Source organism: Epinephelus lanceolatus, chromosome 15, assembly GCF_041903045.1.
Source record: "Epinephelus lanceolatus isolate andai-2023 chromosome 15, ASM4190304v1, whole genome shotgun sequence".
NCBI lineage: Eukaryota > Metazoa > Chordata > Actinopteri > Perciformes > Serranidae > Epinephelus > Epinephelus lanceolatus.
The window spans coordinates 42,231,382-42,250,515 of record NC_135748.1 but is presented as its reverse complement, the minus strand read 5'-3'; the positions used below and the strand labels follow the sequence as shown (position 1 = coordinate 42,250,515).

Genomic DNA, 19,134 nt, shown 5'->3' with positions numbered 1-19,134 from the left:
ACAGATCGATGCCAAATCGATGTCTGTATAAACAGGACAGCTGGTCGACAGGTGTGACGTTTAGACGATGAATTATGCGTGCGACCAACTGCAGGAGATTTAAAAAGCAGCTCACAGCTGATAGCAGTTAGCGTCTAACTCAGAGAGGAAGAACAGCAGCTGTAAATGTCGGCGTATTGGGAAAACACTGAGGTCCAAGAGCTCCTTACCCTCCGAGCAGAGGACGAGATCAGCCGCCATATAACAGAGATGGCAAATGATTGTTATTGACATGTGATGTCAGAGTTACTGTTTATAAAGCACTGCACACGCATATGTCATATGTCACACGTCACACGAGAGACTGATGTGGTTGTGTTACATGCCAGCATACATGTCGGCATGCTGTCTAAAACCACCCCCTGCAGCGACATGATGCCCCTTCTGTGTAGAAATGCAGAGGAGGCATAAAGAAGGGACCTCATAGCGGCTCTGTAGCGACATCTCTGAGTAAAAAGGGCCACTGACGGAGGCGGAGGAATGCTGCAGGACAGTTGCACAGGTGTCAGGTGTGTTAGCTATCGGCCAGTACTTCCTCTGAATTCCAGCAGAAGGGGGGGACACAGAAATAATTCCCATCCAGAGGGTGCAACCTCTAAAAAAGGGGGAAAGTGGTAACTATTGTGCTGCGGCCCTTTCACCACACCGCCTCAGTAATCACCTGTCAAAAGAAAGCGGAAGGAATCTCCTCCTAATGACCCCGAGGCTTCAGAGCTGAGCCCTGACATCTGACCTCCATGTTTTGTTTTGTAAGCTCAGAAACAGAGAAAGAGCCCAGACTGGGGGGAGGTGGGGAGGTGACACACACCGCAGTACTCTCACCTTTTTACTGACATCTGCAGTTGCAGAAGGGGCCTTGTTTTGAATTCACAGGATATCCTATACTCCCCCGCAGGTGCAAATACGTGGTAAAGGAGATTCCTTATTGTCCAAATAAACAGCACCAAGGGTGTATTTAAGAAGAGCAGCAGTTCACTCTGACACTCAAAGCTCTGAAACCGTCCTCCTGACAAGCAGGTGTGCTTAAGGCCAATCACATCTCACTTAGGTAAAAGGTCAGCACGTTAACGGGAGCTGCACCTCTCATTTGTCTGTTAGGAAAACAATTAAAGGGAAAATCTTGCCCGTCTCCCTAAACGCTGCGTCTCCTGACGGCCGAGTCAGCAGAGAGGAGAGCTGAGGACAAGAGCAGGAATCCTCTGAGACAAGCGCTGTGAGGTGGGGGAAGGAGGCGCCACATCCCCGCTGCTGCTGCCGCCACTGCTGTCGAGGTGTCGGAGAGCCGAACTGAAAGACAACGGCTGGTTTAATCATTATCGTCTGATTACCTGTTTTCTGTGGGATAAAAGAAGCTCCCATCTTCTCAGCTAACACCACAAGTTACACGTGTTTTATTGTTGGTTATAAAATTGCATGTTGAGCGATAAATCATGCAGCGTCGTCACAGTTGTCACACTGCGTCAGTTTCAGTCGAGCAGCACATTGAATTACAAATCACAGGCTCATTACTGAAAACCAAAGACTGTCAGAAATCATTTTTCAGAAAGACAAAACAATCTGCTCACTGTGGAATGTGATTAACGAAGCTTTAATTACCTCATTCTAGATATTTTCTAACACTTGTACAATTTACAATCTTTCTGACAATTTAAATTGTGTTAAAAAGCTGATAACATTTTTTTCTCCAAAATATAAAGTTTGGTTAAATTTTTAGAGTTTTTGTCTGAGACATTTGATTTAAAAGTTATGACGAGTCCAGTGTCTCTGACAGTCTCCATCCATGTCAGTGAAAACATGGATGCTTCACACACAGAAGATCTATACAATCAGCACAGTTTCAAGATTAGAGTCACCAATTCAGTATCTGACCAAATGTCTCCCCTTCTGTTCCTGTGATATGACGTTAAAACATGATGATGTCACAGTCAAGCTGACCTTTGACCTTTTGACCTTCATTATTTTATCCTGTTAGACATTTGTGTCAAGTTTGGTCACAATTAGTGAATGAATTCTTCAGTTATGGCCGAAAACATGTTTTGTGAGGTCACACTGACCTTTGAATACCAAATTCTGATCAGTTCACCATTTAGTTCAAGTGGAAGTTTGTGCCAAATTTGAGATAATTCCCTCAAGTTGTTCTTCACATATCGTGTTCACAAGAATGAGACAGCCGCAAGGTCACAGTGACCTTGACCTTCAGCCACCAAAATCTAATCACTTCATTGTTGCGCCCAAGTGAATGTTTGTTTCAAATTTGGAAAAAAACCCTCCTGTTCACAGACTTGAAACAGACAAGGTCACAGTGACCTTGACATTTGACCTCTGACCAATAAATACAAATCACTTCATCGATGAATCCAAGAGGACGTTTGTTCCTAATGTGAAGAACTTTCCTGATAGTGTTCTTGAGATGTCATGTTCACGATAACGAGGCGGCCACTAGGTCACAGTGATCTTGACCACCAAATGCAGATCACTTCATCGTCGAGTCCAAGTGAAGGTTTGTTACAAATTTCAAGTAAAATCCCCTCAAAAAGTTCTTGAACTATCGTGTTCACAAGAATGAGACAGACGAAGTGACAGTGACCTTTGACCCCAAATACATTCAGTTCAGTCCAAGAGCAGGTTTGTTCCAGATGTGAGGAAATTTGTCGTTCTTGAGATACTGCACTCATGAGAACGAGACAGACGGGTGGACGACAACCTGAAAACATAATGACTCCAGCCACAGCTACAGCCGGCACAGAGGCATAAAAATGCAAAATAAAAAATAAAAAAATAAATCTGGTATTAAATCTGAAACGCTGCATAAATAAAACTGCTGAAGGCTTTTAATGAAGCATTTGGATCTTTTGTCTGATTCTTTACAAAGTTTGATTTTTCAACGCAGCGCCTGCATCAGTTTTTCAGATGTGCGTCCGCTGCACTCTGTTTATTTCTGGTACTGAAGCAGAACTCAGTCTGGATTATTACCTCCGCCGGCGTTTGTCTGTTTGTAAAAACAAAAAGGGAGCAGCACTTTAACCATGGACCTGTCAGAAACATTTACAGAATAAAAGAGAATAAAAATCTGCTTATTTTAGTTTTAGACTTTAAGATAAGATATTTTTTATATATGTGTCCAGTCTTTGATTACACAAAATGTTGTTTCTTAATAATTAGGGATGCACCGATATGAAAATTTGTGGCCGAAGCCAAATATTATTAAACACTTGGCCGAATACCGAATATCATTGTTTAGTTTTTCATTAGTTTGTGCAGATGAACCCTCCAGATTAGTGTTGTCACGGTACCAAAATTGGATCCCACTGTACGATACCAATGAAAATATCATGGTTCTGAGTAGTATCAGGATACCACAGCAAAAATGAGGCAGATGTGCCTTTTGTCATTTATAAAAAGATAAATCACTTTTCTATAATACATCAATGATATTTCAATGGAATAAATTACTTATTGACTTATTCATACTTCAAAAACAGCATCAATAAGTGATTAACATAGGGGGATTCAAAATAAAATAAATAAATAAAATAAAAATCAACCAGCCACCCTCCTCCCCTGACAAGTAAAGAACAGTCCCTAAAGTGCGGTGAGGTTTGTGGGCCGTGAACGGCTCGTTTCTCCTCTGACACGTCACATACCTGTGTTCGGCTGGCTCGGCTGTCGCCCGGTAAGCCGATGGCCGCCGTATTTGACAGGAATACATTACTGTCTGTGTCTGTGACCCCCGTTCAACCCACAATCGGTGGGATTCGCCTTTTGTTTCTGCTGCTGGTTGAAATCTGTAGGCTGCTCGCACAGCGTGCTGAATGATTTAAGCCTATTTTGCTCGCTCAAAACTATTTTTAGTCGCAAATGCGAGTGCGGTGACGGACGGATCGCCACACTGCCGACATTTTACTCCGCCTGTCACGGCACGCCGTTTGATTGCGTTATCAAAACACACCGCTATTATTCGGCCTTGCTTTTAACTTATTCCACCGAATACCGAATGTGTGTTGTTTTGCAATATTCGGTTACCGAATATATTCGGTTACCGAATATTTGGTGCATCCCTAATAATAATTAAATAGAGGCAAATCTAAAAGATAAATCCTTTAACATGACAAAAGCTGTAATTTTACTAAAAATACTGCAATTAAAAGTTACTGCATTATTAACTTTTAAATACCTGCTTTTGTGGTTTTGAGAAAAAAATAAAACGTAATCACAGTGTCATGATTTCACACTGATCTGTTCTGAACACAGTTCACAGCTTTTATTTATTTATTTTTTTACAGATTTAGCGTCACTTTAACAAAATCCTGCAGCATCGCTACATTTCCACTTGAATTTCTACATTCATGACATCGGTGGGTCCTGACCTCGAGGTCAGGAGCCCCGCAACGAGCCACAACCTAACTGTGCATGTGCATGAGCTCGTCATAGGTGCACTGCGGTACTTCAACAATTAACACGACACTCCTGGTGACAAGATGGTTTCTCAGGTAGGAAATAAGAAGAAAATAAATTCTGTTTGTTTTTCTGACTCTTTTATCATCTCGGATTCTTTCTTGTGTTATTTTGTAGTTTTACCTTTCAGGCCTCTTGTAGACATTAAAGCTGTGACAGTGGGTTGTTGGGTCGGGTGCTTTAACGCTCCAGTGTGTAAGATTTAGGGAGATTTACCAAAGGAGGATTGTAGATTGCAACCAGCTAAAACTTCTCCCAGTTAGAATTTCCTTAGTGTCTATTGTTCAGGAGGTTATAACCAGGAGCTGAATTTTCCTCAGAGGTCTCTTCCTCTCAGAATGAAACAGACCAGCTGATTAAAACCAGTAAGAACACTGAATGAAGCAGTTTGACATTTAAAAAATCTAGAGTCAGTGTTTGGTTTGTCTGTTCTGGGCTACTGTAGAAACATGGTGGTGCAACATGGTGATCTCTGTAGACGAGGACCTGCTCCCTGTGTAGATACAAACGACTCGTTCTGAGGTAATGAAAAAACAATGATTCTTATTTTCAGTAAAGAAAACAGACTGATTATATTATATTCCATCCCTGCCAGTTTATCTCTCTAAATCCTTCAGAGTGGAGCTTTAAATTATAAACAAGGAAAAAAAAGTTCATAAAAATACATTTTTATTTTTATTAGTTAATCCTGATTTCATTCACAGTGTTTATAATTCAGACATGACTACAAGCATGCTCCTGTCGTCACTCTCCTATTCCTGAGCATGTTTGTTAATATTGAAGTTAATGTTCAATGTTAAAAAGACAGACACCAGTGAAGCTCACTCAGCGATGCGTCTCTGCGGCACAGACGGAGCAGCTGGCTCAGATATTTCAGACCATGTCTTTGGTTAGTGTTCATGTTACAACAGTGATGATGCTTCCTGAGGTGTCATCATGTATGTTTTCCTATATCACAATATGTCTTCACGTGTTAGTGCTTATCTCACAGTCACCGTGTTGGTGTAAACAACAATATAAACAGCCTTGTCTCTGTAAACGTTTGTGAACTTCTCACAGCCAAATTTACCATCAGTCACTCTCTGGCAGCGTCGGCAGGTTTAACCCACGACGAGCGGCGTCTGTCGGGCAGCGGAGTTCACTCACAGGCCTTTATTGTATGTCACAATCTTACAATCTGTTGCCATGGTGATCTCAGGCTCAAGTTGATTCACGCTGATCTGTGAGAATCAAAGCAGAACAAAAAGGTCAAGAGTGCAGAGAGAAAGACTCGTCACAAGCTGTCAGATAAAACATGTTTACATACTGTACGCTGCAGATGAATCCGTAACCATCTACACGCGCCGCTGCTTAAAGATTTCAGACACTTTCATTTGTGACTAAATCGCTCTTAAAGGCTTTAAATGTTCTGTATTTACTGCTAATGTGCAAAAAGAGCCAATTTGGCAGATTAAAGTCTAATTTGAGGTTTGCATCTCCTAATATTTGAACCAGAGACAGATGGCTGATGGAGCTGGAGGCAGAATCCTAATCAGACATCTTGGTAGGTGTGAAATGGGGAAGTGGGACAAATTGAGTAGGCAGGGGGTCCTGGGGGGGGGGGGGGGGGGGGGTGCAGGGCATTCATGTTGCTTTTTGGGGAGTTTTTTTTTCACCTGCTATCTTTGCAAAAGTGCAAAAAGGACTTGTGAGAGAAAAACAGGCCCCTCGGTGGAGCGGGAGGCAGCTTTTCACAGGACTGTTGGCAGCACATATGTCTGAAGTTTTTTGCCATATGGCTGTCTGAGTTATTTCCAGTGGTAATTAAATCCTAAACATTTTAAAGCCAGAGCTGGTTGGCTTGTGTCAGCAAGTCACTTGGCAGAGAGGAGACAAAGAGAGGGAGAGAAGGAGGAACAAAACCACGCCGCAGCCATTTAATGAGTTGGATGACACATACTGAGGCAGCGAGGCTAAAGTTAGATCTCAGCCTGGATGGCATCAATGAATGGAGGCAGTGCACACTGTGGGCAGGTTAACTCTCAGAGAGCTACGCCTCATTAGGACGGAGCCTCTGTGAAGCTCAGTGTGGAACGTTAAAGAGGTCACGAGACTCCAGTCATCAACATCAGTCACTGACACGGCTGACAGCAGGGCAGCAGATATTGTACACAGCCAGGACGGGAACAAGCAACACAAGAGGCTCTGAGTATCACTGTCACGTATCATTCTGCTGTTTACAGGCTTCACACACGTTTTCATCGACAACATTTTAAAACTTTTCCATGACTTCTCAACGACCCATCATAACATGTCCATATAACACAATCAGAGCTGTTTAGTGTGTCTGTGTATGATGGTTAAACACCAACCAACCTGTTCCAGTCTCTAACAGTTGGTTCTGGTTATATTAGGACTGATCAGGACTCAGAGTTATGTCATGTTTTTCCCATGTAAAGTCATAAAGTTTGACCAGGGGACGTTCAGTGTGACAGCAGCATTCATGTAATAAAGCTACAAGCTAACTGCGCTAACGACGGATCAGAAATGTGCAACAACATTTTCTGCCGACACTAGATATGAAACAAAAACCAGAGACTGTGTCGTGTGAGTGTGAGCTGTAAATTCATCACTTCTGAGATAAACTGAGTTCAATTTTTCTTATCTTTCTTTTCTTCAGTAAATATCAGTGTGTGATAATATGGAGGAGAAGTTGATCATGTTAGTGCAGAGCTGTCAGAGCGTCACATCTGTCCTACAGACAAACAGGAAGTAGATCAGCTCTGACCTCAGGATTTCACGTAAACAGGCTTTGATACGGTGCTTCTCAAGAGCGCTCACTCTGCAGCAAAATCTGGGGACCAAAACAAACAGACAAAAAAAAAGACTGCTTGACTAGAAGCAATCTGAGGGGTCTCTGACTGATGAGTCCAACCTCCAACTTTGAGGGGGCAGTCCGAGTTTATACTGACCTGCTGGGACTACATTTTTTATTTTTTATTTTTTATTTTGACCCTCCCTCCACCATAAATGAGTTCTTAGATTTTACCCTTTGATGTTGAAAAGTTAAAAGTTAAAGAGGAGTTGAAAAAAGTCTCAGTTTTTCACTCTTGTCGTTCAAACAGTTTATTTTTGGACACATTTTAAATGAGACGTAGAATAAAGTGACTTGATGAAATATTATCTCATTAAGCTCAGATTTGGTTAAATGTATGTTGGATGAAAGCATTCGTCACACACGATGTGTCCGAGGTCCGTCAGACATTTGAAAATGATGATCATTTCTGTTTTCACAGTTTCTTGCTGTGATAAATGGCGATTTTATAAGAAAACATGCATTTTCACAAAACATTATGATTTAACAGACTTTAGTTCAAACGCACACACTCGCCCAGGTGGCTACTTGTTTGCAAACTATTCTAAATATTACGGTAGTAACAAAAACACACATGTTTGGGAAGTACTGAGAGTGTGTGGAGGTGTGTTAATGGATGTTTTAATGTAGTTTTGCTGTTAAAGGTTGACATCTTGTATTTCAGTTCATCATGAATGTTCTCAGCGTAACATGAGGTCAGTAACTGATATACACGTGGTCATTTTGTGGTTCAAGTATTCCTTTAACGAGAAGAGTGACAGACAGTTTGACAGGACTGAAAAACAAAGTGTCACCTATAGAAACGGAAACTTCAACAACAGAAAGTTGGTTTGATTGACAAAAAAAACCAAAACAAAAAAAAAAAAAAAAAACACAAAATAAGAATTCCAGACGGTGATAAAAGAATGTGAAGACATATGTTAGTAAAGACATGATGACGCACCTGTGACATCTGTGGGAAGAGACTGATGGCGAGAGGCAGAGCCAGGCTGAAGGCAGCGAGGCACACCAGACTGTGGACGGGCAGGACGAGTCTCCGCCGTCGCTGCAGCAGAGGAAGCCTGGTGACACACAGAGACACAAACACCCAAACTTTATTCACATCACAGGTAATGAACAGAGACAAGTGGTGCAGGCACTGCTGATGTGTCGCACACAGTACTCACTACAACACATGGTAAAGAAACAGCTGCAAAATCCAATGAATACTGGATTTGTTTTAGTGCAGACACCAACATTTAAAAAAAAGTAAAACTTTTAGGAACTAAAGCAAACACCACTTTAGTCCACGTGGACGTTTGCGCCAAATTTAAAGAAATTCCTTCATGGCGTTCTTAAAACATTGCATTCACAAGAATGGTACAGAGGTACGGACGGACAACTGAGGTCACAGTGACCTTGACCTCTGACAACCAAATTTTAATTAGTTAATTCTAGATTCCAAGTGGACGTTTGTGCCAAATTTAAAAAAAAAATTCCCTCAAGGGTAAGTTTTACTGACTTTAAAAAAAAGGAACTCCTGGTTCAATTTGTCATTAAGACACTGATATATTGATCTGTCTCTTGTTTTAAGGACATAATGGATCAATAAGTGACTCAGTGATTTGCTGTGTGATGACATCACATCACAGGGCCTGTTCAGTTAGAGCAGAGGCATTATGGGAACTCAAGAGGATGGAGACCGTGCTGGTCACCGCAACGAGGTATCCCTGGATGAATTTGGGGACTGGAGATGTTTTAAGTGGAACATTATGATGTCGCTGTGAAGCTAACCTTTGACCTTTTGGATATAAAACATCATCACTTCATCATTTTATCCTGTTAGACATTTGTGTGAAATTTAGCATAATTAGTGTATGAATTCTTGAGTTTGGGCCAAAAAGAGGTCACATCGACCTTGACCTCTGACCACCGAATTCTAATCAGTTCACTGCTGAGTCCCAGCGGACATTCGTGCCAAATGTGAGTGAATTCCCTGAAGGCTTTCTTGAGATATCACATTCACAAGAATGGGACGGATGGACAACCTGGAAACATATTGCCTGTGGCGGCGGCTGTCGCCTGTGTGAGGCATAAAAACTGAATTTCTCCTTTCACGTAGAGTTTGACTCAACAACCAATCGGTTGCATTTAAAACAATTAAAAACGGACTCAGCTCCTGTTTACAGTTCAGTCTTTGCTTTCATTGTCATTTGTTTGTTGTGTGATAATAATCCCTCACAAATACATTCCAACAGTTTCAGAAACTTATTGCCATCAGTTATAAAAGCTGTATTTTTCTCCATCTGCACAAAACAGACATTTTAAGAATGTTATCTCCAGAAATATATTTTCTGGTCTCAGCCCAGATTTCTGCTCCCTCCTCGCTGCCCTCCGTAGGATAATCCCCTCTCCAGCGAGTGGGACAGTGAACTCAGCAGGAGCTTGAGAAGGAGCCGCTCCGTCTCTCCTCCACCAGCGACGCCTCTCCCCCTAACGAGGAGAGCTACTGCCTAATGAGGGAGCTCATTAACACATATGGCTGCCATGGTTTAATTAGGCTACGCTACACACACACACACACACACACACACACACACACACACACACACACACACAGATCTTATAAGTGGGTTACAAAGAGAGAAGTCAATGGGAGAAAAGTTGTGAGAGTCATGAGGGGAAGGTTTGGGCAGTTTGAAAACCTCCAAATCAAATCAGGTAAGAGAAACTTGATATTATCCGAAATGAATGACACAATTTCACACAGTGCTGTCTGTGTTTACCTGCTCTGAGCAAACTGGCTGGTGGCCATGTTCTGGTGAGGTCTCAGTGGGTTTAACTGTTTACATGAAACTCTGACACCACGACTGAACCTCCCTGTCACCACAGCCTTGTTTCCACCGAGCAGTGCAGTTCAGTTCAGTCGTTCCTGTGGGCTACAGCAACACTAAACCCCTGAGCTTGCCTGAGAAGGACTAAATGCACAAAGCTGCTATTTTTAAATATCCCACTGTTGGTGGCAAAGGTACTGTACTGAAAGGGTTTGGTGGAAACGCAGCTTGTGAGATAAACCATTCTCACTTTGAAGTCATCAAATACCGCCATCCAGTCATTAGCCCCTTTTACACTGCCAGATTTTCCGCGAATGTTGGGCCATTTTGCCGGCAAGCTGCGAGCGTTTGATGTGACTTGATCCGAGGTGCCCAATTCTACACCTCGTAGGGTAGACATATTGGTGGAACCCTTTTAGTTTAAACAGAACGAGGCGACCTTCTGCAATAGAGTGTGCCAGTAAACCCGGAACTCCGTTAGCACTTTTAGCATTTCCGGTTCGCTCGTCTAAAAATCAATACGTTTTTTTAATGGGATTTTGGTAAAATGCCTCAAATAAGGTCTGTGGTTAACAAAAGCTTAAGTAAGTTTCAGGTTTTGTTCTACGACATAAAACACGTCAGTAAATACCCTACTTGTGAATTTTGAAGCTCTTACATGTCGTAAAAAAGGCGGTTGCTAACAAGTTGCTCAATACGAGTACAAACCCTGTCGGGGACATTAAACGTCATCAGCCCCAAACAGGCGAGAGTGCTGGCAGTCCGCCATTACAGCTTCTTATTTAGCTTAAACAGTCCGATTTCCCCATTATACAATGTTTTTAAAATAAAGCGGCCAAAATCAGTTGAAAGCTTAGTGGCGGTGACGTCAAGAGTCATGCGACTGTGGAGTAGTCATGTAGTCCGTTAAAGCCTAACGTTAGCTTTTTACTTCTGGCGATCGCATTTAAGCTTCAGATGTGGTATGAAAGGTGTTCATATGTGAAGATTATCTCGCTGAACAAAACCTGTAAGTATCATAAACTTGTGTTAGCCACAGAGCTTATTTTCTGACATAATCCAAAACACAATGCAAAAATCACATTCACTTTCTCTTCCGGGAACCAGCGCGATGCTAAACTTCCGGGTTTTGACGTCAGCCCTGGCACACTCTATAGGAGGGGCTGTTGAAGACTTGTGGGAGGGGCTGTTGATGACTTGTGGGAGGAGCTGTTGATGACTTGTGGGAGGAGCTGTTGATGACGCCACACGTGCGAGCCACTGGCGGTGGATAAACAGGAAACAGCTGATAGCAGGAATTAGTGAGCAGCTAGTAGCAAGAGGGAAACACAAACCTGACAGACACTGTAAAGATGAGCAACTGGGGAGACAAGGAATTGCGCACCCTCCTTGTCCTCGCAAACGAAGAGGCCATTAACCGTCAGATGACGGGGACGGTGAAGAACGGGCCGACTTACGAGAGAATCGCCGAAGGACTGACCAGCCGCGGCTTCCCTCCCACGTCACTGTTTGTTACTTGCTCACGCCCCCCATTGCCCCGAAAAAGGCACATTCTGTATAAACAAAAGTAGGTAGGCGGCATTTTGTTTTTATACTGCCAATGCTGAAAAAACACTGATTGGGCTTTCCTGCAAATTTGCACAACTCCTGTCTAAAAAGGGCTGTAGCCTCCAGCACCAGACACATAGGAATAAAGCCATCTTTTTGCAGCGTAACTGAAGTTGCTGGAAAGTGAGAATAACAAAACTACATTTCTAAATTCAAAAACCAACAACAGTCATAATAGATTCTACTTGTATCAATGTATTTTTCAGGACATTAATAATATATACATTTTTATGTATAACAGTGATTACACAGAGTTGCTAACTGTGAGTCTGTTTGCATTAAGAACACACATTAATGCAACAGAAATGAATCTGTGATCAGACATGGTGATTTCCGAACATTATTTTTGACCTTTTGTTCAGTTACTTTTCGTCTTGCAGAGCCTGATGTAATGTGTCTACAGAGGTATGTCAACAGGAACAAATGAACTGTAAACCAGGTTTCTAATTTCAACACGAAACAAACACCTCATGATGGAGGTGAGGGTGATGATGATCATGAAGATACAACAAAATGAACTTTAAGCCAGGAGGCGTTTGTGTTTCAGCTGCAGACGAAGTCAGAGTTTAATTTCTGTTCTAGAGATGAAGCAAAAGTAGGAAAGATGAAGACTGTAACAAAGCTAACATGGACATGAACAGTGCATAATTTAAAACACTTAAATTAGACCAGGCACTATAACTATGCCAGGGTCAGCCTTGCTGCAGGGTTAGTGGTTAGGTTTAGGCAACCAAACCTGTGCCTGTTGGACTCATCCATCTCTCCACCCACCCTCTCTCACACTCTTTTAAACAACGTTGGACACAGATGGGTTTTCATACGAGTTTGTGAAAGGTGCGTCTCACACAGAAGCTAAAGGGGACCCCTGGTGTTGCACAGGACGCTGCCCAAGCTCCAGATTTTGACGATGATGTACACAACCAAATTAAATCTGTAACATTATCTGCATGCTACCATCTAGAAAACATTGCTAGAGTCAGAAGAGTAATGTCATAGCAACACTTTGAAAGGCTCGCATAGCAACCTCAAATGCAACCTATTGCAGCGCTCTTGAAAGCTGGTAGAGAAAAGGCCCAAGGGTAGCACCCAGCTCCTCACGTCACATTTTCCAGGCGGTTAAAGACGCGGCATGTGTACAGATCCTAAGAGTTTATAAATTGATATTTTGATATAGTCTTGCTGTTGTTAGACGTGGAGCCCTATGACTTCAATTCATCAAGAATTTTCTTTCGTTTTGGAGTCTTTGTTTTTCTTGCATGTCCCAGTGTTGAGCAAAGTTTTGTTCATGAATTCAGTGTAACATGAGGTGAGTAACTGATGTACAAATAATCGTTTAGTGGGTGAAGTGTTCCTTTAAGACTCACTGAAACAAACAGAAGCTGTGAATATGTTTATGAGTCTGTATCCTCTCTCAGATGAGGGACAGAACCTGCTGTCGCTGCCCTCAGTCTGCTCTCAGCAGTGTCATCCATCATGGAGGGGCCGCGCAGGGACCCGTCTCTGTCCCCTTGTTCTCGCTCCATTGAGAGCCAGTGAAGGCGAGCTGACATGGAGGATAGCTGAGCACTTCTCACCTGCATCCCTCCTCACAGCCCCCTGCTCCCTCTCACATACACTCCCTCTCTGTCTCTCTGTCTCTTCCCGTTCAGTCATGCAGCTGCCAGGAATCCCAAACACACCTGGGCAGCCGGCGCTCGCTGTCTGAGCCCGCCTGCTCAGAGCGGTTGGGACAAGTGCTGTCAAGGATTTACAAAGATGGTTGCATTCCTCGGTACACCGCAGGCTCAGTCAGGCCATCGATCACAGGACGTCCGTATAAACACATTGCATCATTAAGACATCATTACAGTCATATCACACAAAACTGAATCTCAGCGCGGGAAAAGGTTCAGCGACGATGAAGGAATCTGAGACTCTGAAATACTGAATTGTCATTTAATTAGAGCTTGTTTGCATTTTTAATTAACCACACTTGTAATGTACGACAACACTAAAGCCTTCATCTCTTTCATCAGAGCATTAATTAACTCGTTTAATTAGGAAAATTCTCCTCTGACACAGGTTCTTGCTAACAATGATTTAACATATACAGAGTCTTAATGAGGCAATGTGTGCAGCAGTATCATTATTATTATTATTATTATCAGACATGAATGGACAAAGAAAAGGGTGCCACCTACAGAGACTACATCAGCTGAAAATCCAGGTTCAAGAAAGAAAACTGACAGAGCCCTCTAGACACAAAAACCATCATGAACAGAAGCTCTGCTCTCAGTAAATGTTTATTAGCTGCAGTCTAAACTGAGTGTTCTATTTTATGTTGTCTCCGTGATAACAGAGGCTGTAAAACTCCACAGCAAAGACCACCTTCTCAAAAAGTGACACTAAAACGCAGACCTTCATGATTATGATGTTAAATTATAAGTCTGGCCGGAGCAGTCTCTGATGGAGCTACGGGAAAGAGAAAGGCTGCAGATCCTTTTTATTATCCTATTATTTATCCTTTAAAAAAGATAACTTTATCATGGGTCAAACCACCCACACCCAACATACATCAACGGCAAGGACAAAGACGGGTTTTTAAACTGATCGGCTCCTGGAATAACTAACTTTAAATTGGCAATGTGATGAACTGCTGAACTTATTTAGGTCCCGATCACACAGAAAGCGTTTTGCAGGTTGCAAAACGTGAGATGCGCCACAGTGTTAGTAAAAAAAAAAGAAAAAGAAAAAGCGCTTGCTGCACCATTTTATTGTTGCCAGGCAACCACCCCATCATCTCCTCACACTAACTTCCTGTGTGATCAATCTACTCATTATTTACTGTGTGTATCCTGCAGTAATCAGTGTGTAGCTGCTGCCATGTTGAGGCAGAGGGTGCTGTCTGTAGCTCTGGTTGAGGGTGAGAGGCTGTCAGCAGATAAACAGAGATCTGTGTGGGTACATGAGACCCTAAAAAAGAGGCTGGATCATGGGGAGTACCACCAGTTGGTCCAGGAGCTTCTCCTCCATCATGGACATTTACAGTACTGCACTTATCTGCTGTTTTCTATTGAGATGGTGCTAACTGTGCTTTGTAAAGTCGTATAGCTCTGGGTATCCAGCAACCACTACCACCAGTTTCTCCTCCGTTGTTCAGCAACTGTAAACTGGTTGTTGTGACCACCACAGAAGCCCCGCCCCTCAAATCATCCCATTGGACAATGGGAAAAAGAACAGATGATGTGGAGCGCTTTTCTGCTCTGAGATGAATTTTTTTTTCCAGATGTACAAAAGTATGCATATGAATTCTTAAGTCATGGCCAAAAACATGTTTAGTGAGGTCACACTGACCTTTGACCACAAATTCTGATCAGTTAATTCTTCAGTCCAAGTGGACGTTTGTGCCAAATGTAAAAAAAATCATCTCAAGGTGTTCTTGGGATATCCATTCACAAAAATTAGACAGATGCAAGGTCACACTGAACTTGAACTTTGACCGCTGAAATCTAATCTGTTCATTGTTGAGACCAAGTGGACGTTTGTGCCAAATTTGAAGAAATTCCCTCTCGGCGTTCTTGAGATATTGTGTTCATCAGGATGGGACAGACGTACGAATGTGTGTAGAAGGACAACCCAAAAACATATCGCCGGCATGGAGGGATAAAAATACCAACATTTCCCTTTAACTTTGAGAAAACTGACCAGTTCATGGAAGATAAAAAATAACACGGTCTCTTACTTTTCCAGAACAGCCATGATCATGGGCGGGAGCATCAGGATCGGCATGGGCAGCACCACTCTGGTCAGAGCTGTCTCTAAAAGTGCCTGTCAGAAAAATAAGAGGAGACATTTAGAGAAGGACGAAAGAAATATCATGAATTTTAATTTTGTTCATACTGAGAGGTAAACTCCGCACCTCATCATATACAGCTGGCACTCACAATCATGACATCAGTCACTAAACAAAGTTCTCTGAAGATAAAAAGCCACGTACATGCCTGGCAGCCACTTTTGATGTTCCCACCACATTCCCGTTGTCGTCGAGGACGCTGATGCCCTCCGACAGCTCCGAGTGTCTCATGAGCACCACGTTGCAGACGTTTGCACTCGCTGTAGGAGGTGAGAATGTTTTTCAAACTCAAAGTGTCTCACCTCGAAGAATTTCACATATTTTATTAGTTCACTAATGAGCAAATTGTCTTTTCACCCTGCGGCGTGGTTAAAGATCAGACAGTCTGTGTGGAGCTGCTGGAGCAGGAAGACGCTCAGCTCCCTGCTCAACGGCACTGTGGTAGACACTGTGAGGAGGGATTACATCTTGGAATATTATTGTGTGGGGGTTTAAGAGTCAGGAGATCCAGTTTAGTGTCTTTCTCTGATCCATACAGGTCCTATATGTGTCAAAATACTGACTGCTTACAACATGTTGACCCAAAGACGTCTCCTAATACATAATATACTTGTGTGGTGGTGTGTCTGAGTCACTCTGCAGTTACACCTCCACAACACTAGTTGGCGGTGGGGTTTCTGTGAAGTGCTGTATGGTTTGACTAAAATGAACAATGACAGCAATATAGTCCACGATGAGCAGCGCTAAAATCAACCTGCGTAGTTGTCCCTCCATTGTGACATTAGAAAGTGTCACATTTATCTTGCAAGTGTACTCTTCTTCAACGTTTGCTTTACTTCCTGGATTTTTCCCACATGGAAATTCTGACCAATCAAGAGCAGCTTTCTCACACAAGGCATTTGATCTGGTCCTCTGGCTTTACTCTCTGAAAAACCCAAATTTAGACGACATCACTGCCGTGTCATTTGTGCCATAATACACAAAACTAAACGTGGAGCCTCTTCTCTTTGACTCCAGTCAGTCAAATCAGTGTTGAACACAGTGACCCCGGTGAGCGACAGGTCAGCAGACAGCAGTGTTGTTACCCTGTGATTTATTCACGAGAGCCAAAATGAACACAAATGTATGTTAATGTAGACGGACCGTTCTCCTTGACTCTAATAGGAATCAGAAAAACTCATTTTAGAGAGTTTAGTGGTGGCACCGCGAGCCTTTTTAATTTAAGACAACAGCGTTCAGAGTTATCTGTGCTGAGGGCCGCGGGGCTGAGGGCCGCTCTGTGAGGGGAATTCAATTGACTGAACAAATCACTCTTTTTTACCTACAAGGGATTTTTTTTTTATCCAGACCAATTAATAAAAGGACAGACAGGTGGACTTTGGTGAGGAATAACAAAAACTACAGGAAACAGATCAAATTTTCACAGTAAACATTTGTAATTAAATTAACAAAGGCATCAAAGTAATTATAAAATGAAATCAATGATTGTAAAGTGTGTGCAGCTCAGTGCTGAAATATACGGCTGTAATTTGTAATTATTTGAAATAATTACATTTATGTACATTCTAATTGTCAGCTAATAACGAGCGGCACACTCACAGAAATGCGCTAAAGAGTTTTTCACATAATTAATTAATAATAATTAAATAATAATAAATATTTTCAAAAGACAACAAATTAATTATCCCCATAATTTTCCTGCGGCGTGTCGTCCCCTGCAGTTGAGGTCTTCATAATCTAATTGAATGACAGGCTGCTGCCTGATTAGGTTATTACAAATAAATCTAGCCTTAAGTAAGCAAACAAAATGAAGCAGGTGAAAATTCAAACAGCACTTTGCTTTCGCTCGCTTCAATTAGCCATTTTAATTACCTTATATATGGGCCCAGCAAAACAACAACAGCAACAACAATGAACAAACATAAATCGGGTAAATGAGGCCTTGACATAGACGCCACTTTAGGGGTAATTATCCAATTTGTTTGCGGCAGCAGAGTTCTAACAAGCAGCCAATTACCAGGCAAAGGCTGCACTGCAGAAACCTGTTGATTTAATTAAAAGAGCCGCCATGGTAAGAGAGGGGGGAGGCAAACAATTTAATTATGAGCCGGCAGCATTGTGTGACACGGGTCTATACCCCTGGGTGTGTGTTTGTGGGAGAGCGGCATGGAAATCAGCTTTGTGGCTCCACACACGTCTGACAGAGTGAGCTCACAACACGTCTGTAACCCCGCAGAGAGCAGGACGGACTGTGAGGAACAGAGGGACACAAAGCTCTCAGCTGTGGTTTGGCTCTCGTACAGACAGTTATGATGATCACAGAGGAGTCCTGAAGTATGTTGTTCCCGACACATCATCTCCCTGATGTTTAACCCTCGACGAGTCGATGTGACTAAATGTAAGAAAACAGTCAAAACTGGGGAAAATTTAATGTTGCATAAAACATATATTTGAAATCATTAATCAGATTTTTCAGTGACCAAATTGTATTTTAAATGCACCTGAAATGTGTCACCTTACACTGTGCATTATAAACACAGCAAATCATCCCATAAAACATGACAACAACTCACTAAGGGACTGTTCTTTATTTATCAGAGGAGGGGGGCTGAGGTGTGCCTTTGTTTTATCTATTTATTTATTTAATTATTTATTTTTATCCTCCCTGAAGCTCCAGATATTTCTCCTTGACCCTCCCTGAGTGACTGGAGGAAAATCCATGACCCTCCCTCCACCATAAATGAGTTATTAGATTTTTTTAAGACTTACCCTTTGATGTTTGAAAGTTAAAAGTTGAAGATGAAATCCTGGAGTTGGAAAAAGGTTTATTTTTGGCCAAATTTCAAATGAGATATAAATTAATTTTGATGAAATATCACCATTTTAAGCTCAGATGTGGTGTTGTTGTTTTTTCTGGCAGAAGTGTTCGTCAACACGATGTGTTCAAGGACTGTCGGAAATTTGAAAATCCATGATAATTTCTGTTTTTACAGTTTCTGACTGTGATAAGTTGTGTCATTTTGGTGTTCTTCTAAAAGATAGAATACAACCATTTAATTTTGTATGCCCCTCCCCCCCCAAAAAAATTGCTAGTCTCCCCAATTGCTTGGATTATCGCAGCAAATAAAGTGTGACACTTGAAGGTTTTGTTCAGTAAGATAATCTTCACTAATGAACACCACTTTTATGATGTTTAAAGCCTCTCTGCAATCGGCGGAGGTAAAAAGCTAACATTACGCTATAATCAAACTACACAATGGCCACATGACTTCAACGTCAGCATCACAACAAGGCTGTAAAGTGATGACGTTTTGTAGTCTCATTGTTAGCAACTGTTAAAAGCTTCTAAATTCACATTGGGATATGTAGCGACCAGCATCACTGATGTACAAAGTGTACAACCACATGTCAGCAGGCTGAATCTAAGGTTGTTTCTAATCAGAGATCATCAGGATGAACTGAGAGGAAACTGTGTTCACAAAAAACAAAGATGTGTTTCAGTGTGTGGAGTCGATCTGTGGGATGGTTTAGAA

General features: G+C 42.1%; 1 protein-coding gene across 3 annotated transcripts in view; it reads right to left on the bottom strand.

Annotated features, from left to right (window-relative positions):
• sfxn5a (sideroflexin 5a) overlaps nucleotides 1-19,134 on the bottom strand; it is a 43,758-nt gene that overhangs the window by 9,051 nt on the left and 15,573 nt on the right. The window contains exons 11-15 of one of the 3 annotated variants that reach the window (XR_013493425.1): nucleotides 15,746-15,861; nucleotides 15,491-15,576; nucleotides 8,292-8,409; nucleotides 5,564-5,714; nucleotides 4,043-4,987 (exon numbers count right to left, since the gene is read on the bottom strand). Coding sequence is in view for 1 of the 3 variants with exons in the window: in XM_033641834.2 (XP_033497725.2) it covers nucleotides 5,637-5,714; nucleotides 8,292-8,409; nucleotides 15,491-15,576; nucleotides 15,746-15,861 (398 nt within the window). In the remaining 2 variants the exon portion in view is untranslated. Of the gene's footprint in view, nucleotides 1-4,042; nucleotides 4,988-5,156; nucleotides 5,715-8,291; nucleotides 8,410-15,490; nucleotides 15,577-15,745; nucleotides 15,862-19,134 lie in introns of those variants that run through there. The other 2 variants (XR_013493424.1, XM_033641834.2) reach the window with 2 other exon arrangements.